At 39.6% G+C, this 23,737-nt stretch overlaps 1 protein-coding gene across 8 annotated transcripts in view; it reads left to right on the top strand.

The window, feature by feature from the left end:
• CNTLN (centlein) overlaps window positions 1-23,737 on the top strand; it is a 275,372-nt gene that overhangs the window by 117,113 nt on the left and 134,522 nt on the right. For 7 of the 8 annotated variants that reach the window (XR_010588654.1, XM_065549483.1, XM_065549484.1 and 4 more), the window contains exons 8-10: window positions 316-510; window positions 13,289-13,462; window positions 22,438-22,563. Coding sequence is in view for 7 of the 8 variants with exons in the window: in XM_065549483.1 (XP_065405555.1) it covers window positions 316-510; window positions 13,289-13,462; window positions 22,438-22,563 (495 nt within the window). In the remaining variant the exon portion in view is untranslated. The remainder of the gene's footprint in view (window positions 1-315; window positions 511-13,288; window positions 13,463-22,437; window positions 22,564-23,737) is intronic. The other variant, XM_042850538.2, reaches the window with a different exon arrangement.

Genomic DNA, 23,737 nt, shown 5'->3' with positions numbered 1-23,737 from the left:
TGGAACTGCTGCGGTTCTAATGTTAGATCTGTTTGGGCGGAGAAGCAGTTGTTTGAAACACATTAGAGTTTCTTAGTTACAAAGATAAAAGATAAAAGGTTAAGGCAGTACATCTGCCAGTATGATGGGAGTGTAGGGGTGGAAACAAGTGTGACCAATATTGCAATAAGAATAGTGAAGAAAATCATGATCCTGGTGGCTATATGACTTCGTAAACTAAAAACAGCAATAAACTGCATATAAATTTGTGAATTTAAGTACTTGTTTTCAATGATGGCATTTATTAATCCCATGTTACGTTTTCTTTAAAAATAGCTTTACAACGAATTGACTATATGTTTTGAAACTCGGAAAGCAAGTGAGATTCAGCTCCAGCAAAGTCATGCTTCTCTTCAGGGTCAGCTACTGGAAAAAGAACAAAAGATAAAGTGGCTGGAAGAGCAACTACAGCAGGCCCGAGAGGCCTTACATCCAGTACATCAAGATTCTCATCCAAAACATAGGGAACAGGTGAGGTAAATTTTATTTAATAGATTATAAAGATTGGGCTTCCACACAGTCAATAGCACAGAGGAACCTATAGATGCTTCTACTGATAATAGAAGGCATATGCAAGCAGACTACCACTCATATTCTGGAATAAAGCCAGAGGAAATCTGCAATCTACTGGCAGGTTTTTGTGAAATTTCTGTTTGTGTCATGAATATTTTGTGGTTGAAAAGTGAGAATTATTTAATTTGCAGATAAGAATGTGAAATTTCCCAATTTTTGTCAGTGAAAATAAGTAACTGTTGAGCCTGGCGTTCTCATTGTTTGTGGCTGTATTACTAAAAGTCATTAATGCAATCTGGATCACAACCTCAACATGAGTCAGCAATGTGATGCTGTTGCAAAAAAAGCAAGTGCAGTTTTAGATTGCATTAACAGAGGCATACCATGCAAGTCACAGGAGGTGATAGTACCACTCTACTTGGTGTTGGTTAGGCCTCAACTGAAGTACTGTATCCAGTTTTGGTCACCAATATATAGAAAGGATGTAGAGCAGTGGTTCTCAAACTTTTGTACTGGTGACCCCTTTCACATAGCAAGCCTCTGAGTGCAACCCCCCCTTATACTTTTAAATAGATTTAATACCGTTATAAATGCTGGAGGCAAAGCGGGTTTGGGGTGGAGGCTGACAGTTCGCAACCCCCCATGTAATAATCTCGTGACCTCCTGAGGGGTCATGACCCCCCAGTTTGAGAACCCCCGATGTAGAGAAACTGAAAAAGATCCAGAGATAAGTGACAAAGATGATCAAAGGGATGGAATGCAAGCCATATGAGCAAAGGCTGAAGGGTCTGGATATGTTTAGTTTGAAAAAAAGGAAATTAAGGGGGACATGATAACAGTCTTCAACTATTTGAAAGGCTGCCATAAAAAAGATGAATGCGGAATGAATTTTATGTGCACCATTATGGAGGTGATTTGTGGCGGGGGTGGGGCGAAGGGGTTCGGAGTGTGGGAGGCGGCTCAGGGCTGGGGCAGGGTGTTGGGTTGCAGAGGGTGAGGGCTCTGGCTGGGGGTCTGGGCTCTGGGGTGTGGCCAGGGATGAGGGGTTTGGGATGCAGGCTGCCTTGGAGCTGCAGTGGGGAGAGAGGACTCCCCCTAGCCCTGTCTTGCTATAGCAGCTGGGGCTGAAGGAGGGTGCCTCTCCCCAACTGTGGTAGTTCCGGTGGGGCTGGGCTGGGCCAAGGGAGAGGTGCCTCTACGTGCGGTGCTGGGGAAATAGCCCCATCGTCCCAGCCACTGGTCACACATGGCTCTGCTCCCTGCGGCCCCTCCAGCCCAGCAAAGTTCCGGGAAAGGGGCTGCCTGCGAGGCACCCCCTACAACACCACGGGCACTTCCAGCTTCATGGGCTGCCGGCCAAGTGGACAACTTTGCTGGTGGATACACATGCCCCATGGACCACACAGGGAATCAGTCTTCACCTCCTTGAGCCCACCAGCTGGATCACAAGGCTGGGCGAGCTCGGGGGCAGGCCTGGCGGAATTGGGGGCAGCGGCGGGCCTGGGGCAGCAATGCACTCCATCCCGCGGGGAGCAGCGGGGTTGCTGGGCAGCAGGTTGGGCACCTCCAACTAGCTCTCACTCGCTCATTTAAACCCACCAGACAAGTTGGATGCAGCACAATGGGTGGAGGGCGCCACTGCTTGGCTCGGGGTTTTAATTTCTCTCCACTGCATGTGACCCTCACCCTGGCTGCGGCAGCTCCGTGCCGCTGTTAGTAGCCTGCTGCGCGGCTGCGCAGCTTAGAGGGAATTTAGTAGATGACCATTGTGGTCCCTTCTAATCCTATGACTTTGTGATTCTATCTCTTAACCGGTTCTACTTTTCTATTTATTAAAAAGCGGAATGAAACAAGACAAAAGCATTCCAAATATTCTTAAAAGCATACACCTATGGGTTTTGGTTATTATTCACTGTTTCATTATTACAATGTAAATTTTTAACTCTGAAATGTATTTTCTTTGTAAAACATAAATTTCACCGAACCAAAGTAATCATCTGACTTCTCTTATTTTTTTATACATGTATGGTACTTGAGACATTAAAGATAGTATTAAGAGATGATACTTCCATTGAAATACCATAATTAACAGGCATTTGAATATTTTTATTTATAACTGTGAGATTTCACTGGTGTGTTTTTTCTAGTTAATATATAATTCTGTTGCAACTTTTATAACATTCTCCTAAATTCCAATTCTGTGGTTCTTTAAGGCAGTCAGAATAGGAAATACTGCTACAATGGTCAAAGTAAAGATCATTCAGAAATACCACTTATTAGAAAGAGTGCAGATATGTAACTAAAATTAAATATGAATTCACTGTTGTTGTTCTTAAATCCTCTGAGCCTTATTCCCATTGTGTTACTCCAGCTTTACGCTGGTGTAACATCATTGATTTCAATGATTTTGTTGATTAGATCTATAGATGTGTTAATTTAATTACAATTTTTGGAAGACTGATTGAAGTCAGTGGCAAAACTCCCTTTGACCATAGTGAGCCAGGATTTCACCCAATATATTTTAATATTACAGCATAAAAGGGCAAAATTTAAGTTTCATTTTAAGAGTTTTCTAGTTCATATTAATCACAGATTATATTAATAGGGAAGTATCCTAATTTTAAAATATTTTGTTATTTAAATTTGTTTTTTAATAAGGAATACTTCCCTATTAATCATAGCTAGTAATCATAGCTGAATCTTAACATGGTGTTTTATAAGTTAGTTCAAAACACATGTAGTTAATATCTTCAGACAATCAGATTATAGCTTTCATCCAAGCCTTTCAAAATGACAATATGACCATTGATTATCTAGTATCATATTTTAATTACTTGTGGCTTCTTTATCCTATCATACCTCTGAACAGTCTGATGGGATGGGACGTAATGTTATCAGGCATATGATTTCGGTAGAAACATAACATCAGAAACCTTATTATCCACTTGTGTTGTTTATACAATACTTTTCTTGGCCATACATGCATTATCAATGAAACCATGCTTTCAGAAATGTTCTACATGAATTAGTTTACTTTACAATTATATTTATACATTTTAGTAATCTGACAACATAGAAAATCTCAAAATGGAATTTTTTAAACCGTCAATAGTTATGGTAGCAAAATGCCTTCTATATAATGAACAGTGTGTTGTCATCAAATTATGGTGATCATTTAAAACACTGTAATACAACAGAGTATTTATTCTGGCAACCAAAGGACTATTAATTACTTTTCACTTAAGATCTTGTGTTTTGAGTTAGAAAATTGAAGAAAGAAAAATAGAAGTAAAAGTTGATCAAATTAGTTTACATGAACTATTGGGTAAAAATTACAATCTGTAATGACAAAAAGTAGCAATAACATTTTTCAAATGTTGATCTCCCTCCAACCTGCTGCTAAGTATCAATTTGCTGGAGATTATTACATTAATTCTGTATTATATGATTATATGGCTTGTAAGTGCTCTTACAACATTGTTAATTCTGTCTATATTGAAATGTAATGTAGAAATTATAGTACCTATATTTTTAGTACTAGAAATACTCTTTAATTTTTAAGTTAAGACAAGCGCCATCTCTGTGAATAATTTTAATTAGAACAGTGCAGTAATTTTAACGTTTAACATCATTGTTTTAGATTTTGCTACATACTCTTACTAAAACGCTTTGCAGATGATAAAGGTAAGTTATCTGTATACAGGAACATGCCCGTGCTTCTGTCAGAGGGAATCAGCAGTAAATTTTGAGTTTCCAGACATTTTTTGAATTTTAAATGAGTCAATTGACACTTCAGATGCCCACAGTGTCTCATTTAAGGAAGAAGAAAGCTAGAATAATGTTTCTCACAAAGGTCTATATTTTTCTTACTTTTTTATAAAGCAAATGTTTGAATTGGAGAGTTCTAGGTTACAAGGATAGATTGTAGTATAGCCCATACGCTTGTCTTCAGAAGAGTCCTACACTATTATCTTTTGTATCAAAGTTTCTACAATCATCACTTGTATTGGAACAACGGTGGTCTACGCACTTTTCCAGCATAGACCACAGTCACAACACCCCTGTTTCAGTATATGGCAATTGGGCATTTTACAATGACAACAGGGAACTCCACCCAGGATGCTGAGGCAGTGCAAGCATGTAGACAGAACTCTTCCATAATTTTTTTTATCTTTGAAACAATAAAAATAAATGTAGTCCATTTTAACAATGAACTGCATAACTTTGAAAACTAATCTATTTTTGGTATAGAGCTTGTCAAGTAAAATCTAAATTCTATTTTGAAGTGCACTCGTTGAAGAACTTTTTCTGAAAAATAGCTTGATTGAATGTAATTGATTTTTATGATGTTAATACGCTGACAAATGTTATATGTATTTTCAGCCTAAGCAATGTGAAATGGCCAAGATACTGAATACTGAAAATGTAGGGTTTATAATGGAAACAGCAACTCAACTTTAACTACTCTATAGTGGCAGTATTCATACCGCTATAATAAAACTTAAGATCGTTTTAGTGATTTTTTTCCTACAATTATTCAAAATTACATTACCCTTACTGAAAACTGAATGGCTTTTAGTGGATTAATTAAACTGTAGCTGGTTTGCCATCTGGGTGCAGCTTGTTTAGTTGCTTTTTCACAGAAAGATTTTTCAAGGAATAAAGAGGTATTTTGTTTTGGGGGTTTTTTTGTTAGAAGGCAGCTGCCAGACAGTAATTTCTAAAATACAAATGATATATACTGTATTAATTGATACTGAATTAAATTTGAGTTATGTAAAAGAAACTTTTTGGCCATCTCTCTCTCTCTCTTTTCCCCCCACTGCATGTTAGAAAACATACAGCTTTTGAAAACATGAATTCTGTTTATAAATGTAGGGAAATATAATTATATTTTAGAACAAGATCACCCATGGCATTATGTTGGAGTCCAGGGTTTAGGCTAGATGCAGAAAAGAAAAAAAAATGGGGAAGGGGGAATTAACTAAATCTGATTTTTATGGCTCAAGTGGTTTCATTAAATTAGAGTGCTGTGTGCTACTGTTCATTAATGAACTTGTGCCATATGCTTTAACTGTTCTGGTCAATAGCTGATAAAGAAAGGCTTGTGTTTTAAAAAAAAAAGGATAAAAAAGGATAAAAATATCCTTGTGGTGGGCTTTTATCAAAGGAGTTACGTTGAATTCAGTAACTACTACTGAGGCAATATGGCTTGCAATTTGCGACCCAAAGGTAGTCATACATTATTGGAATACAGCCTACTGCGCTTCACATTACACAGATGTGAAGGCCTGATTATAGCTGCTTCATAATTAACAGTGATCCGATTTGTTTTGTGGCATAAATGGTGCATGTGTAGAACATTAGCCATGGCACACTCATTCAAATTCAACTCAAGGGCTCAGCGGCAGGCGGGTCACGAGCTTCAGGGAGTAGAAGCACAAGCTCCTCCATATGTTCTTGCTGCATCTTACTATGGCTATGAGTGCAAGATAAGTTCCCCAAAGAACCTAATCGTGTTCTGTAATTACAGTGCGGCTTTCTGCTGGCTAGAAATGAGGGAGAAGCTAAAACACTCCCTCATCAGATAATTTGTAAATTACTTTACATGGCGGATGCCTAACTCAGTTGGTTTTCAACTGCTGAAATTATAAATAATTGTAACAGATGTGGCAATATGGCTGGCCTCCAATAAATGAGGCCCTTGATAATTTGGCCGACCCTTTGACAGGCCAATTTAATAAAATGTGAACAAAATCTTCTTGCTAATAATTTATCATCCCTTTTCCCAATAGAATAAATTTAATTACCCTAGCAGTTAACAAGGTCACACCCAGATGCCAAACTCGGCTACAGTTTTGATAATGCAATCAGGAATTGAGAGGTGATGACAGCGTTGTTGTTTTTTTCATTACCTGGCTTCACATAAACACAGGTGGCGTAGCTTTCTTGTCAGTTTTTAATAATTACAGGCTATTATGGAATGCATAGTTAGCAGATTGAAAACCACACTTTAGTGAATTTGTTTGAGTATGATTGAGGTTCTAATGTATAGAGATGATAATGCATAACAAGCATAATCCCTTGTTTATACCATTAGTGCACAGGTTTTGATTTTTACTTGTGACATAAGTGTGAGATTTCAGCAAACTGGAGGGGTGTGTCTGTTTCAAAGCGGTGTGTTACTGTCAGACATAGACTTGTATTTCACTTTTCAATAGTGAATTTATAAGTGGAAGAATAAGCAATATATTATTTATTTATTTACTATATATTACTTAAGCAAAATTTGTTCTTTAAACTGATCGACTTTAATTCTGAAATGCCATAATACTCTGTGGGCTTAAAATCTTTTGGAAAATACTATATGCATTGAACATAGTTATTTGAGGTAATGAAAGCTTTCTAGTAATTATGAAAGATATTTCTAAAAGTAAAACTCAAGAAACAATAACTGTATAAATGTGCCAAGACCTATAATATTTAACCTATACTTTTTACCATGTTGATAATTGCTTCTAAGTTTATTAAATGATGTGAAATATTTTTTCCTTTTCTATACATATATATTTCCTTTGCTATACAAATATTACTCTTCTATACGTACTAAAATGGATGTAGTATATTAGATTTCACAAGGGTAGTTAATGTCCCAATCTTGCTTGAGCCAATAGGATTGGGGTTGGGAAGCTTTTAGCTATAATTAGGTAAAAATAAAACCCCCTTTTATCTTTCTCCTTGTGCATTTTGTATTCAATTTTGTATGCGTTCTGTTTCAGGACATGATTCAAAACCCGTGTATTTTGTTTAGTTTTGACTGTTTTTGTCTCTTCTCTTGATTTTTGTTAATATCTATTTTTTTAAATCCTCGTAATTCAGGCAATAGCTGCTGTGGTAAGAAACTTTATAAAAATTGGTTAATAAATACTTCTGTATTGGATTGCCTAATGGTTGGAGGTTATGTCGTTTTCTGACTGACTGTTTATTCAGTCTATTATTCACTGTATCCTTCTGGTTCTCCACATTAAGAGTTAGATTGTGCCTCAAAACCACGGCCTTGCATGGGGAGGTAGGAGAGCTCTCAGTAGGAGCATACGTAGAAAGCTCTGCTACCCTTTAAAAAGGCTCAGAATATGCTCCCCCGCTTCCTGCTATGCTTGGTCAGCTCTGAAAGCTGGTGCATCCGGGGGGCATGGGCAGGACTGTAGCTCTGCTCCCGCAGCCCTATCTGGGACTGCTAGTACCGCTGATAAAAGTAGTAGGAGAGGCAGTGGATTCACTTCCTAGCCAGGTTGTAGATGGTCCTAGTGTGGGCAGGATGCAGTGGGAAGGTTCCTTGCACTCTTCCCATTTAGTGCACCTACACAGGGCCAGCTACAACATGTCCCTAATTCTTTTGTAGTTATACAGTATACTGGTTATAATAAATAGATCTGTGCACTGAGCTTCAGTTTTATTCAGCTTTATTGACAGAGAGAGTCTGAATTTGACATGCACATGAGAAATGAGATAAAATCTGGTTTGTATAAATAAGTTTCTTCACTTTTATTTCTTTAAAACTTAAACAGCCTTTTGCGATGAATTACAATTTATACATGCTGCATGTTAGTATGTGAACAGAACAGAAATGAATTCTGTTCGTACTGCAGTACAAGAGCATATGATTTTAATTGATCTTTACTAAACAAAAGATCTCATCGTTAGTGACTGACAGAAAAATTAACTTACAAATTTACTTTGTGATGCAGTGTCATACCTAACATTTATTGCTGCTCAGAGTGAATCACTATTTCCTCCTCAGGATCTTCTCCCGCCCATGCTTCACACAGTATGAGCAAGTCCCACCCTATCTTCCTAAATCTCTCAGAAGTGGGTGAGGGGCTGGAACAGCTAGGGGCAGCTTGGGGAGCCAAGGTAACAGTGAGGTGGGGTTGAGAAGGTGAGGGGGAAGAGGAGAAGGGGGAGCTTAGGGCAGACTGAAGTGGGTGGGACAGTATCTGGGCAAGGGGGAGATGGGGATTTTGGGCAAGTCAACCTGCAGGTGGGGTTTGCAAATCCTGGATCAATATCTCCACCTTTGCCCCATCCCACTTGAGCCTCTGTCCTTCTCTGTGGCCATCTTTCAGCCCTTGTCCCCATATTGTGTGCCAGCCCCATGGGGCAAATGTCCTGCTCTCACTCTCTGACCTTTCTTTTTGTCCCCGTCTTACTCCCAGTCTCTGTCAGTCTTTGACATCTCACCTCAAGGCCACAGCTGTCACCTTTTTGATCCCAGCTACTCCATGCTCACTTGGATCCATCCAGCAAGAGGAGAAGTGGGAGAGTCAGCTGGGCTGCCTGCTATTCTTCCATCATTGTGGTCCCTGATGACTGGTGGAAAAACTACACCTCTACCCCGATATAACATGACCCGATATAACACGAATTCGGCTATAACGCGGTAAAGCAGCGCTCGGGGAGGGGAGGGGGGAGACACGCTCCGGTGGATCAAAGCAAGTTCGATATAACGCGGTTTCACCTATAACGCAGTAAGATTTTTTGGCTCCCGAGGACAGCATTATATCGGGGTAGATGTGTACAAGAAAATCCCTGCAGCCCTGTTGGGTACATTACATTCCAGCAGGGCTGTGGGGAGGTGTGACAGGATTGCTAAATGCCCGAGGTGAGATGCTTGACCTTCGGCAGTTCTGAGAGCCTGCTTTTAATGTGTACTCAATCTATGTATGTGCAGCCTGTGTAGGAGTATAACTGTACAGGGACTTTGAATGCAACCTATGGGTTTGGGGACAAATTTGAAGGAATTGAAACTTTATGGAGCTACTGACAATTCTCTCTCATCCTTGTGGAGACTTAGAATTCCAGCTAGTGGGAAAGAGGTTTACCACAGCACTGATTCTGCATTAGCAGTTGTAGAGGAGCTCTGCTGCTGCTCCTTGGTGTGTCGTAAGGCTTCTTTCATTTCCAGTCTTTGCAGATCTCCTTAGTACACATTCTGGATTGGACTCTGTGGGTGCAGGATTTGGGTTTTGATTACTTTCCTAAGTCCTGAACTGCAGCACCACTCCTACTTAAGGTCATGTCCATTTTTTAATGTCAGGATGCAGTGAATAATCTGCAATTTCTGTCAGTTTAATTTTAACATTTCCATTATTATTTTTCATTTGTATTGCAGTAGCACCCAAACAAGAGTGCAGATGAAAAGCTGAACAACTAAAGAGGATTGCTATTGCTGAAAAAGGGCAGTGCCCACTCCTCACTATGGGTCTGACAGAATTTCACGCTGTCTTTCAAGATCCACAAATCCTGGAATAGTATTTCTTTAGTAGGTTATTTTCTGTTCAGAAGAAAAGCCTGGCTAGCACAAAAGTCAAACCCTTTCACTTCAAAATTAGTTTTTCACTATTTTTTCTCCTAACCTAAGGAAATTTAGTACACTGAATTACATTAGTGCCATGTGAAATGAGCCACATCCCCAAATCTGAATATCCCTGAACTTTGAGATAGCTTTGATTAAATTTTTATAGCTTGGAAAATGTCTAATTTTAAATCTAAAAACTCATGAAATTCAGAAGTCCTTTTGAACTCAAGTAAAAAAACTGTTACCAGACTGGTAAACACAGAAAAGTGTGTATCAGGTGGTGAAGAAAAGGTTAAAATGGTTACTGGAAGGTAACACACAACATCATAATAGAAACACTACATTCATTAGAGAGAATCTCAGTCTTGAAAATAGACATCTTCAGAATAAGGTGCGAGTTATCAGAGTTCCTGAAACCACAGAAAGAGCAACCTATAAAATATACAGTAGGTTCTGAAAACTTCTACCTATGAAACATACAGTAAATTCTACACAGGTAATAGTGATCCACTGCATAACTTTAAGGATATGAACACAGACCCTTGAAAAGGTTCTGATAAAATAAAAACCCAGAGAAATATGCATATTTACTCTGTGTGTGTGTGTGTGTGTGTGTGTGTGTACACAAAGGAGAGAAAGAGAAAATATTTATTTAGTAGAATTATTTGCAATGAGTACCCCTGCATGTTCATTTTTGCACAACTCTTAAAATTAGAGAAAAAAGATAAACAGAAGAAAAATTCTTTGAGTGAAATCCTGGGCTCACTGAAGTCAATGAGAGTTTTGCCATTGACTTCAGGGTAGCCAACGTTTCACCCATTTAGTGGTTCTTACATTTATTTTCATTTCATAACATTTATGCATATCTCATTGGTGACTGGGGAAATTTGACAGCGGAAATACGGTAACCAGCCAATAATTATACCATAAAGGAGACTTAAGTTTATTTGTCTACTGTAATCTTACTGGTTCAAGTTTCATTATAAATGTCTTGGATTTTTCTTCTACTTTGAAAAAGTTACATTTCATAATAAAATATAGCCCTTAATTAAAATAGTTACAACTAAGCCAATGTCTACACTTACACCGTCGTGTGTAGAGTACAGGCACTACATGTGTAGCTACACGGTGCGGTGAAAGGCAGGCTGTATCCACTCTTGCTGCTGCAGTATGTGTAGCTACACATGCAGTAAAAGACTCTGGCAGCTCTCCTCTGCTGGAGCCTTTCACTGTGGCAAGAAACGGCTCTGCCAGGGGGAAGCTGCTGGAGCTTTCACTGTGAGGATCCATGGATCTTGATCCCAGTACCCTTCACTTTCCAGCTGCCATCCAGAAGCTTCTTATTAATTACTGGGTTGAGTGGCTAATGGAACCCTAGCCCCACCAGAGGCACTGGCCATGGGAGTCCTGACTGGCAGAGCGCCTGGCCCCATCGATTGGTCTGGGTGGGCTATTTAAGCTAGAAGGAGGCACAGGGATTTGTCTGTGCAACTGGATGAATTACTGGCTGGCTGCTTCTTTGGACCTTGCGTTCTCACTTGACTCATGAACTTTGCTTCCTGATGTGTTCCTGCCTTGTTCCTGATCCCTTCCCCAGGTCTTTGACTCCTGACTCCAGCTCTGATATTTTGCTTGACTCACAATTCTAATTCTTGGCTCGGGTTCCTCATTTTGACTCCTGCTCTGGGTCTGCCACTAGGTCTGACTGCCTAAGCCCCATCATGACATTCACTGCAGCAGAGAAATGCTTCAGCAGTGGGGAGGCAGAGGGCACTACACTGCTAAAAATTACAGTGTAGATGTGGGAGGCACTGCTCGGACATGTAGAGAGCTGCATAGGTTCTTTGCCCTGGGGGTTCAGTCACATAGGGCACTTACTCGCCTAAGCCGTGTCCTACCATCTACACTGCTATTTATAACTGTGCTAGCTGGGTGTGCAGTTTTTGTACTCTGCACACTGCTGGTAAGTGTAGACGTACCTTGAGTTTAGAGAGTCCACTCCCTTTTTGCAGGCTGGCAAGGAATTGTTTTATATCTAATGGATGTATCATTTACATGTAGTTCAAAATTTAACAGCAAACAACTTTTATTCAGTGGGCATGGGCATGGGTGTATGTGCATGTTTATTAGAATGAAAAAGAGGATGTTATTTTATATTGAACTTTTTAAATCATTTTATATATGCAAACGTGATTGAAAAGCTCCATAAAATCTAACGTCCTAAAGTATATTACTTAAATAAAAAACAGCAAAGACCCTTTATTCCTTGGCATTACTCTTATCTTCTGGGTTATTTTCACCTGTCTGTAGTATAGAAGTTCTGACAAATTGTAAAGTGAAGAATCCTACCTTCATAGAAATCCTCCTTTCTGTGGTTGGCAAACCAAGTACCTGTCACTTTCTCCTTTCTTTTTCATTTTTTTAATAGCTATTCTAGCACCTTCCTTTCGTTATGGAAATGAGTATTCCCCTTAAAGTAAATGATGATACTTTTATACATCAGAGGCCCGATCTAAAGGTGGTTGAAGTCCATGCAAGCCTTTCTAGTGATTTCAATGGATTTTGAATCAGGGCCAGGATGAGAATTTGTCCCTATTCTATTATGCCAAGGAATCTTTATAAAATGAGTTAATAAATTTAAAATTTTGAAATAATGAATCCAGTGGCACTATGAAGATGTGTACATGACTTACTGAGTAACAGTTTGATCCAGTGTCATTAACCTTCTCTTCCTCTTCTCTTGTATGTCTTCTCTTCCATCTCTTTTGTTAAATTTGACTTTCATTACTTGTATCGCCTGAATTTACATTACAAGCTCCACAGGTCAGGGCTGTGTCTTTACTTATTTTTGCGAGGCATCTGCTACGCTTTTGGGCACTCTAAAACGATTACAAAGTAGTACTGAGAGTAACATTGCCACTGTTGTTTATCTTCTAGTTTTGTAATTTATTGATATCAAGAGGCTCGGGATCTTAATTTTTAGCACTAATGAATTTTGGAGTTAAAGCTTTTTGTCAAGAAATCCTGGCTTTTTTCATGTAGTAGTTAAAATGACTGCAGTAGTTGTTTTTCACTAACTTGCTTTAATATTTGTATGGAGACAGACATTGTAAATCATGATAAATGAATTGTTTAATGTTTTCGTCTGATTTTAAAAATGTGTGGTATTGTGAAAATACATTTACCTAGATCTTAGGGAGTTGTTTTTGATAGATCATTACACCTTTGATTCCCAAGGAGGGAAGCTTTTACACCTTGCACAGATTCATGTGACATACATGATCTTGTTTCTGAAGTCAGCTTTGTCTATATTTTCTTATTACAATTCTATGGTTTTTAATGTTACTAATTAAACATACTTGTGCTATTATTTTCTAGGCATTTCAACAACCTTCTTTAAATGAGCTAGAGTGTCTTATAGCATCACAGAAATTTGAAATACAGTTTTTGCAGGAAAAATTGAAAACAGCAAATCTTAACCTAGCAGAGCATAGCTTTTGCAGCACAGACATCCTTGAAAGCAAAAACGTAAAGTCTGGAAGAAAGCATGAGGTAGGTTAGTTTTATTATCTTGTGTTGTTATGTCAAAATGAGGCTGGCAAAGACAAACATTTTTGCTCAGGGGTCCAGATAACAACTGTTTTAATAACTGTCCATGCCGCTTATAATTCTGGAAGCTTGTTTGAACGGTGTTTGTATTTTCTGCCAAAGACTTGTTAAAATAACTTCTGGGAGTAGAAAGTTTTACCTTATTAACACAGAATAAAGGATTCTTAATTTAATGAAATTATTTAATGGCCAAATTCTTTGCAGATTTCTTAAAATGAATATTAAGTATTTCATTCTGTTTGTTAGGATACCCTTTTTTCCTTTCTGTGGAAATATAAGTAATAAGAATTTTTATTTTATAAGGGTTTGTAAATAATGCAAAATGATGCCTTTGAATTTTTGAATATGAAGTGGTGTTATTTTATACCAAGTACTAAAACTAGAACTCCTTCAGTTTATAGTCCAGATATCTTTTATTTTGTGAAGTACTAGATTGCATCTTTCTAGATCATTTGTTGTTTTATTTATAATTATATTCCTTTTTCTATTTAAAGTCATTACTTATTAATAAAATAGATATTAAAATAATTCTAATGGTTGAATATTCATTTATGGTATTAGCGTAAACTGGTGTGGATCAGCCAGGTCAACAACTTACTTTTCTAAGATTTTGTTCTTGAGGTTTTATAGAGCACATGGGGTGAAAGGCATTTATGTCACATGGAAACTCACAGAAACCCCCGTCTAGCTTGCAACTCAGTCGGTAATAAAGTGGGGTGGCATTCTGCTTTCTCAAAGATGTTCCCTTATGAAGATTACCAAGTAGCTAGTATTCTATATTATAGGACCTTGAGTGGCCAGCTCTGCCTCATTATTCAATAGTGTACATTATGTTTGCAAAATACTTATTTTCAGATCACTTGTTCACAGGAAGCTAAAATTTTAAATGGGTTTGTCCAGCAAGAAAATATGATTGTCCCAATTTTTGGGATGTCGTCTCTTTCAGGTATATTAAAATCAATTTTTCTGCATTCTTCTTGTTCTTCTCTTTTGGACTGCTATGCAGAGCTTCTAATTTTTGTTTTTAATGTGTGAGACCTTGTTATATTAAAGCAAGGACAGGACTAATCATACAAATGACAATACAGGTCTGTCACATCTTACGTGCATTTAACATGCGCGATTTCAACTTTACGCAGTCGGCAAAAACAAAAAGAGAAAAATAACAATTTTAATACTATACCTGTAGTGCGGGCGATTTCGCCCACCATTAAACTCAATGGGATTTTGGCTATACGTGGTTTTCGCTTTACGCTCTAACTGTGGAACGGAACCCCCGCGTAAGATGAGACAGACCTGTACCATTGCCATCTGAGCCAAATCTTAAAGAACTCAATGTCAGTATTTTAAATATACATACCCAAATAATATTCTAGAGAATGTCCATCTGGTACAGAACACATTACTTCATTCCTCCACTAGTGCCTGCTATTCTTGATGAGTGCTTAATTTAGTTTTGTTTACAAATATATTTTATTCCCAGATTCCTTTCCAACCACTAGAACAGGGGTGGGCAAGGGTGGGGAAATTGTATGCAGGGCCGGGCAAGGGGGTTGGGGTGCGGGAGGGAGTGAGGGGTGTGGGAGGGGTGCGGGGTGTAGGAAGGGGCTCAGGGCAAGGGATTGGGACAGAGGAGGGGTGTGGACTGTGGGAGGGGGCTCAGGGCAGAGGTTGGGGTGCACAGGGTTGAGGGTGCAGCAGGGAGCTCAGGGCAGGGGATTGGGGTGCTGGAGGGATGCAGGGTGCTGGAGGGATGCAGGGTGCAGCAGGGAGCTCAGGGCAGGGAGTTGGGGTGCAGGAGGAGTGTGTCAGGGCAGGGAGTTGGGGAGTGGGGTACAGGAGGGGTTCGAGTTCCGGCTCGGTGCCGCTTACCTAAAGCGGCTCCGGGGTGGCAGTGGTGCGCACCGGGCCAGGGTCCCTGCATGCCTGCCCTGTCCCCGGCCCCATGCCACTCCAGAAGCACTGCGGCCCCTGGGGGAGGGGGCGGAGGGCTCTGTGTGCACTGCCCTTGCTGCGCCTCCAGGTACCTCCACCAAAGCGCCTATTGGCTGCGGTTCCCCATTCCCGGCCAATGGGAGCTGCGGGGGGGGCGGTGTCTGGAGGCAAGAGCAACACATAGAGCCCTCTGTTCCCCCGCCCGTGGGCCGCTTCTGAGAGCGGCGCCGAGCCCGCGACGCCACAGGTAGCAATCCCGCGGGCTGGATCCAAAGCCCTGAGGGGCCGGATCCGGCCCACGGGCCATAGTTTGCCCATTCCTGCACTAGAAAATAGTCTGTTAGGACTGCAAAATATCTATATTTAGGCTAAGGTGACCATATTTTAAAAAATAAAAACAAAACCAGGCCAGTTTTGTAGTGGTTTTTAAGGGTTGCAAAATATTCATATAAGAGAAAAACTACCCCTTTTTATAAAGTATGCTGGTAAAACTACTGCCAGCTTCTGACTCAACGATGTGCATGCTTTTCAGAATGGAAGATGTTTTTACAGTAACTTTAGTGTTCTGAATGAAACACTGAACAGCTGTTAATATTTACTTTGAGGAAAAGAACACCTTTAATGGTGTCTACGGTCTTTTTGATGGTGACCTTTCTCTTCACTCTAAACACTGTTCATCACACTGAACCCTCATTCCACTGGGGTGTCTGTTCCTAGTAAACATAGAGCAAATAAACACAAAGCAAACTCTACTCAGAATAGGAATATCTCAGACAAACTTTTTGTCGTTATAAAAAGCCAAATTTACCTTTTCTTGCTCTCCTTACAAACACCCCTAACTTGGCCTATATGAGCCTCTGACTCAGTTTTTGCAATATTCCAAATAGGTGACATCAAATTATATCTTTAGTGCTCTGACCTTAGTGGCAACCCATTCTGATGGATGTATCAGAATTAGCTTACAGTTGCCCAAGGCATCAGCCAGAAGGCCAAATTACCTTCATCTAATGAGATTTAGGTCCAATTCACCAAAGCACCTTGATCCAGCAAAGTATATGCTTAACTTTAAGACCTTTAATAGTTCATTATTAAACAACCTGGTAAAGTTTTGGTTTTTCCCATGTTACGATTTATGGAGCAAACTCATCGTACAAGATTCTTATGGAAAAAGTGGCACTTTGTGCTGCCTGTATTTCATGTGATTTGCAGAGAAGTCTCATGTATAGAGAATCAGTTCTAAAAGTTGCTTATCCAGTTAGAAGACTATCCATATAAAAAAAACTTTCCCTATTATCTACAAGTTACACAAAATCTTTCATCTTTCTGTCATAAAACCCATAGATATTTATCTTTCCATTAACAGTGGAAAGTGAAATTATGTCTGTTTCTCACATTACTTAGCATAATTTTTTGTGGATCTTCTTTAAGACTACTTCCATGAAAGCTTTCAGCATTGCTTTCTTCTTGTTCAGGCTGATCTTTCTTCCCCCTCTTTCCCCCCCCCCCCCCAAAAACAGACTAATTTTTTCTGTTCCAAAGAGGTGTTTTTAAAAAAAAATGTTTAAAACACCAAAGCGGTGTATATAGTTTTGATGTAAATGTGTTTAAAATACTGTGTAATTTGAGGATTGATTTGCAAAGTTAAGTGCCTAAACCTGGCAGCAGAAGCAACTAAGTTTGCAGTTTGAGGCAAGGTATTACAGAAGCCATCTCCCTCTTGAAATCAATTTGAGTATTGCAGCAGCCTCAGGCAATCACATTACAGCACCTTTTACTACTCTAACTTGGCTAAAAAATTAAACTTCAGTTTTCTGGCAAAGACTGCCTTTGAATTACCTGACTGCCGCTGAAAAGCCCAGACCCAGTCTGTTCTCTCCACAGATCTCTGATCAGATTACTTAACAGACAACAACATATTCAAACTGAAGTATGTTCAGTAATACGGTTCTTACTAGTCCCACCACTTCTCATTAGGCGTTATTTGTATCTCTGTCATCAATGGGGATAGTTCTCTACCTTTTCTATACTGTGACCCTGTGTTGCAGCAAAAAAGTTTCATGACTCCCCTGCCATCTAGCCATCAAGGGAGTATGATCTTCTCTTCTCTGGTCCTGTTTCACCTTCTTTCCACCCTTCCTCCTGACTGGCAGCTCAGTGCTGCGGTGCCTAATATCAGTCAGGCCACCACCAGCCTCCCTTGTTCTCCTTGTCTTTCGGCAGGAAACACAATATTCTTTTTTGAGTGCTGGTCCCTATGGTATTCAGTGTGGGAGCATGTGTGCTCCATGCACCCTGGACTGGAAATTCTTCAATAGAAGTGTCCGTTGGTTGGTACCTGCATTTCCTCATGCTTCCAACTGAAGGCATAAGGGGTGGCACAGATGGACCATGTCTCATTTCTTTTTTACCACTTATAGTCAAACGCAGAACCCTTCTGTGTCTCTACACTGCCAGTGTTCCTGCTTTATCTTTAATCCTGTACATTGTTTTAGGTTTTAGTAGTTTAGTTTAGTTTAGTTACTTTGGGGATGAGGGGGCTTCCCCCCCTTCTGCTCCCCAACTTTTTGGGGCACCTATTATGCCCAAGGTTCCAGGCTTCAAACTCTGCTTCACTTGCCTCTTGGTGTTCCTGATGAGTGATCCATACAAGAGCTGCCTGTATCCCCACATCCCCTTGAAATGTGACATCTGTCATGCTTTTTCACTGTGTACCAGGGACCTTCAAGAGTTCAAACTTTGGAGACTCCTTATGGAGTTCTCAGTGAGACTTATTCAGACCCTGGGCCTTCCTGATCCCCTTCTACCCAACCTGAACCTCTTGGTAGCATCTCTCTGGCTTCAGGATCAGCCAGTTCAGAGTCCTTGTACAAGCCCAAAGACTGAAATGGAGACACAGTGAAGGCAAGGGTAAACATTCTTGCAAGAAGAGGGATAAATCACCCCACGAATCCTCTAAAAAGAGGTCTCTTTTCCTATTTCATCCGTCACCACCTGAGACTCCGTGTCCCCAAATGGGTGCACCCAGAACTCAAAGCAAAAGGCAGGTATTGGTAATAATATAGCTACCAGTGCTGCAAAACTGCACCCTGAGAGGGCAGGACCAGTTCCAGCAATCTAAAAAGACAGAAGAGACCATTCTCCCTATGCACTGGCAGTACCAATCTGGTACCAAGATGATGCTGGCAGATCCGGCCATACCTAAGACGCCAGCCAGCTCTCCTCCAGCAAGATTTTGATATATTTTTCTTGAGGATCTGGCAATTTATATGGATCCTCTCAGATCTGATCCTTCTGAGAGATTTCATGATACTGTCAACTCGACATTCATTGGTCCCAAGCTCCAGCTGTGAGGTGGAAGGCCTGACACCACTGGTACATTATTCTCCAGTTCCTGTCCCTGGAACCAGTTGGAGTCAGGTCTTGTGGCTGTACCACTAGAGTCTGATGACTCTTACTCATAAGAAGAAAATGACTTGGAACCAGCGATCCCTCTGGCAACCCAGCAAAGCGGTTTTTAGCCCTGACAGAGCTTCCAAAATCACCTGGATGAAGGCATCTTGCACTAAATATGCCGTAGCAATATTTTCCCTGCAAGTGTCACTCAATGGTGCGGACAGTGTCACACTCCATGGCTACCTCAGTAGTCGTGAGACAGGCCTCATGGTTGCAGGCATCGTGGTTCCCCAAGGAGGTTCAGGCAACAGTAGAGGATCTTCCTTTTGAGGGTAACAATCTTTTTAAGGAAAAAATAGATGTCATTTCACACCCCCAACTACTCTTGTACTACCTTCTGTTCCTTAGAGATACACAGAAAATATTTCAGGCCTCCTCCGTCTAGATACCATGCACCGTCTCTCTCTTTCCACCAAAAGACCGGGATAATTCCGGGATAATGTATTCCCTGGCGGACAGCCTCAGCAGACATTTGCCCAGGGATCACAAGTGGGAGTTTCACCTGTCAGAAGGGCACTACATCTTCCATCAGTGGGGCACCCCATCCAGGGACCTTTTTGAAACCCGGTAGAACAGGAAGTGATTGGTATATTGCTTCTACTTGCACAGAACAAGACCCTTTTCAGAGGCTCTGAGATTATTTGCCACTATCACTGAAAGTAAAGAGAGAAGCTGTCTTTTCAAAAAGATGCTCTAAGTGGATTTCTATCTGCAGCCTCCTTTTTTACAATCTTAAATGAAGCCGCTCCTCCCCAGACTGTCAGGGCCCAATCAACTAAAGCCCATGTGGCCTCAGTCCCTTCCCTGCAAGGAGTTCCCATCTCAGAGATATGTAGATCTCCAACTTGGGGTTGCATTCACACCTTTACCAGACATTATGCTTTTATTCAATCTTTAGTTGGAGATGCTTGTTTAGGTTCAGCAATCCTCCAGTCTGTGGTGCAACACATTTCCTTGCACCCTCCTCCTCAATGAGCACTTCTTGGGCATTACCCACAGTGAATACCGAGAGGAACTTGCACTCGAAGAAGAGTGGAAGGTTATAGCAACTGGAGTTCTTGGAGATGTATGGTCCATATGGGTATTCATGACCCGCTCTCCTTCCCTTCTGCTCGGGTCCTCTTTGGATTCATGCTAGAGTAGGAACTGGAGGGGCGGTCAGTCCATGCTGTTTCATAAACCCTCGGTTGGGAACATGAGGAGACGCAGATATGTGGACCAACGGACACTGCTATAGAAGAATTTGCTGTCCTGGGCACACAAAGCTCATGCCCCCCACATTGAATACCCATAAGAACCACACATCTATAACATAAGTAAACTTCCCCTTTGACTTCTAGATCCAAGCTTCTGGGCAATCAGCCTTCTGTACACACATGAAGTTTAAGAAGTTAACTCACTGCTTTTGAAAAGTAAGGTGTCCTGTAACACTTATAATATAACATTTTAAATTCTTATTAAGACCACCAAATATAGGTATGCAGTAACTAGATACTACGATAGACATATACTTGCGTTTGGTATGTGTGCATTTTGATTAATGTATATTTTGATTAGTGTAAAAAACACAAAGGCCAAGATTTTCAAAAGTGAGTGTTCTCAGTTTTTGAGTGTCCAATTTAGACACCTTAAAGGGGCTTGATTTTGCAAAATCTTAAATGTTTCACCCTTTAATGCGTCTCAGACTGAGCACTTTATTGAGTGAGGCAGACAAAATAATCAGTCACTTCTGAAAATATTGGCCAAAATTAAAAAAAAAAAAAAAAGTATTGACCAATGATCTTGCTTTTTCATAGAAATCTGTTCTCCTCCTAGCTAACATGGCACCATACTAAATATATACCACATTGTAAAAAGTATTTTAAACATTAATGCAGTGAGCTTTCTTATAGCTCCAATTTGTTTTCCAGCTTGCATAAGAACCTCTGAAAACACATGGAGAGTATGGCATCTTGTCCCTGAGTTGTGACAATTTCAGATTAGGAATTTCAATACGTTGAGCAGTTGAGTCTGCTTTATATAGATTAATACAATAACAGTGGAATTCTTTCTGCCATAAGAAGCAAATAAAGTTACAATTTTTCACATGTTCTGCTCTCCTGGTTTTGATTTCTTTTATTTAGGCATCTTTCAAATGCAAGGAACTTTAAAATACTTAAAATTAACCATAAGTATGTAGAATCTGATATTTTTATTTTCTTTAAAATTGTATGGATATTTATAGGAAAAATCACGAACTACAACATGGTTTTTTTTTTTTGGTTTTTTTTTTTTTTTTTTTTTAACTTACTGCAAGACAATGGCCAAAGGAAAATGAAAAGAGTCTCTTAATTTGTATAACAGGATTTGGGAAGATAAACGTATGGGGTAATATATTGCCAATATCTGTGGTTTCCCCTTTTCCATGGTCACAGAAAAGTGGTTTTTGATCTATTTTGACAGTATTGCTTTTGTTTATATATTGTTTGGTAAGATAAAATTACTGATATGACAGATAAAACACTGACATTTACATGAATTAATAAAGAATACTCTGGTGTATAGTAACTGAGAATGTTATCCAAACTCTTCTTGTTATATATCACTTAGTTATTGTAATGACTCACCCCCCTACTATTTGTCCAAAGTTGTTATGTGATTATATGTGGTTTAAATAATTTTAATAATTAATAATTTAATCATAATTAATAAAAGTACATGCCAAATTTTAATGGAGAGTTAAAAAAAACTGACCTCTAACACTAATGGTGTTCCTGTATTCTGACTATTTCATAGTGATGGATTTTAAAAATGATTACCTCATGGATATTAAGCTGCTGCTCAATGTTTCATTGTCCTTAATCAAAGTTATTCAGAAAATCAGTACGCCTAATCTGAAGAGGACTTTATTTGTTTTATATAAGGAGATATGACATAGTAAGAACAAGAATGCTGCCCAGTTTAAGTGTTGCTTTCACATATTCTTTCTCCAGATTGCTATATGAAGCTGTACATAATATAAACACATATTCTTGTCTCTAGTTAGCCACATTATAGTTAATGACCATATGGTCATTATGGTATAAGATCTACTGTCTGTTGTATTTATATTCCTCAAGCATATTGTTCCTTCAACTTCACAGTGTGTTAAACTATTTCAAAGGGAAAAAAATCCTTTCCCTCTTGTTTCTGGTTGTCCTATCAAGTGTAACCTTGGACCCTTATAGAGCAATTAGACCAGCCTCTATCCCCTCCTTTGTAATGAGGTTTCTTGCATTTTTGAGTCTATAACCCTTTAGTCTTCCCTAATGGGACATCATTATTCTGAAAGAAACAATGTAAATGTAAATGAATATTCTCATTAACAAGTCACAGAGAAACCTTTAGTGGTAGCGCTGTGGTAATTCTGCTTGTTATTTCTCTGGTATTCCATGCAGGATTTTTTTTATAATTCATTATTAGTATTCAAAATTACTTGTTCTTTAATTTTGCATGTCTTTCATAATCCAGTGTTCCAACTAGTTCAACCATGTCCTTGTTTTATTCTCCAGGAACCACCTGTGAAACGTTCAAGGTCTCTGTCCCCAAAGAGCTCTTTTAGAGAGTCAGAGGAGCTAAGGAAGCTTAAAATAGCTGAAAAGAAGATTGAAAACTTAGAGAAGACACTGCAGCTAAAGGTGAACACTAAAAAACAACTCCTCTTTAGCTACAAGCTTTCATAGATATAGATATATCAAATTAAACATGCATTTAAAAAGTATAGAATGCACACATTGTTATATAGACGGTAACTGTGTTAGCATAAACTGGTGTTCTTCATTAATCCTCATGCTTAAAATTTTAACTTCTTAAATTGAATCTTGTGTTGATATTTCTGAGGCCCCAAATACCCTAAAATTGAAGATATTACATTAGTAATGCACATTGATTTGACAAATTTTCATAGCTCAGGATTAGAAGGTTGCAGCATGAAAAATGTGTTTGTATGCTCTTAGAAATAAGTTGAAGCAGAACATAAAGGGAACAATTAAGATAGATAAGGACATTGATGAGATGCTAATTTCTTTGCATAGCTCTTCACCATGAAGGAATTTGTGGGAAACACCTAGTTGTATCTGGTATTAACAGTAAGGTTCTATATTGCTGCAAAATCCTACCTCAGCGCCTCATCGTGGCACAGCGGTGGCCCTGGCTGTCTGACAGCTATGGTAATGGGGCGTATGTCCTGGTAGGTCTAACCATGCTACAAAGGTGTCTGACTATTCAATCCAGGGAGGCGGATTGTTCTCTCAGAAAGAGTGCATCTCCTTCTCCTTAGAGATTGAAGGCAAGCTAAGCTTGAGGAGGTACCCATGCTTGCCCGCCTAGCCAGTGGGATGGCTTGAAGTTAATGGCTAAAACAACACGAGTAAATGGGTTTTAGTTCCCTGCGCGTCATCGAACCGTTCTACGGTGGCAGAGTGGAAAATGAGCGACGAGAGGCTGCTAAAAATGTCAGGTGCTAGGTCAACATGGAAAAGGACAACCCTCTCTGTGTGTACTTACAATTGTAGGTTGCTAGCGAGGGAGGAAACATTAAACCATCTGATGGAGGAGAAGAAAAGGATATGATGCGATATCCTTGGTGTCAGCAAAACGCGATGAAAGAAGAAGTTGGAAGTCAACTAGAAGATTGGAAGCGCTGAGAGGCTCAGAAAGGGAGATGGTGCTAGAAATGTTGGAGGAGTCGGATTTATTGTCAGTAAGGATTGGTCTTTGAAAGTTATATCATGCCAGCTAATATCATCACGTATTGGTGTGTTGCATCTTCAGATGGAGTCAAAAGCTACCCTCAAGGTCATCCAGGCCTAC

This window comes from Chrysemys picta, chromosome 6, assembly GCF_011386835.1.
Source record: "Chrysemys picta bellii isolate R12L10 chromosome 6, ASM1138683v2, whole genome shotgun sequence".
Taxonomy (NCBI): Eukaryota; Metazoa; Chordata; order Testudines; family Emydidae; genus Chrysemys; species Chrysemys picta.
The sequence above is the reverse complement of the archived record's forward strand: the minus strand, read 5'-3'. Positions and strand labels throughout refer to the sequence as shown.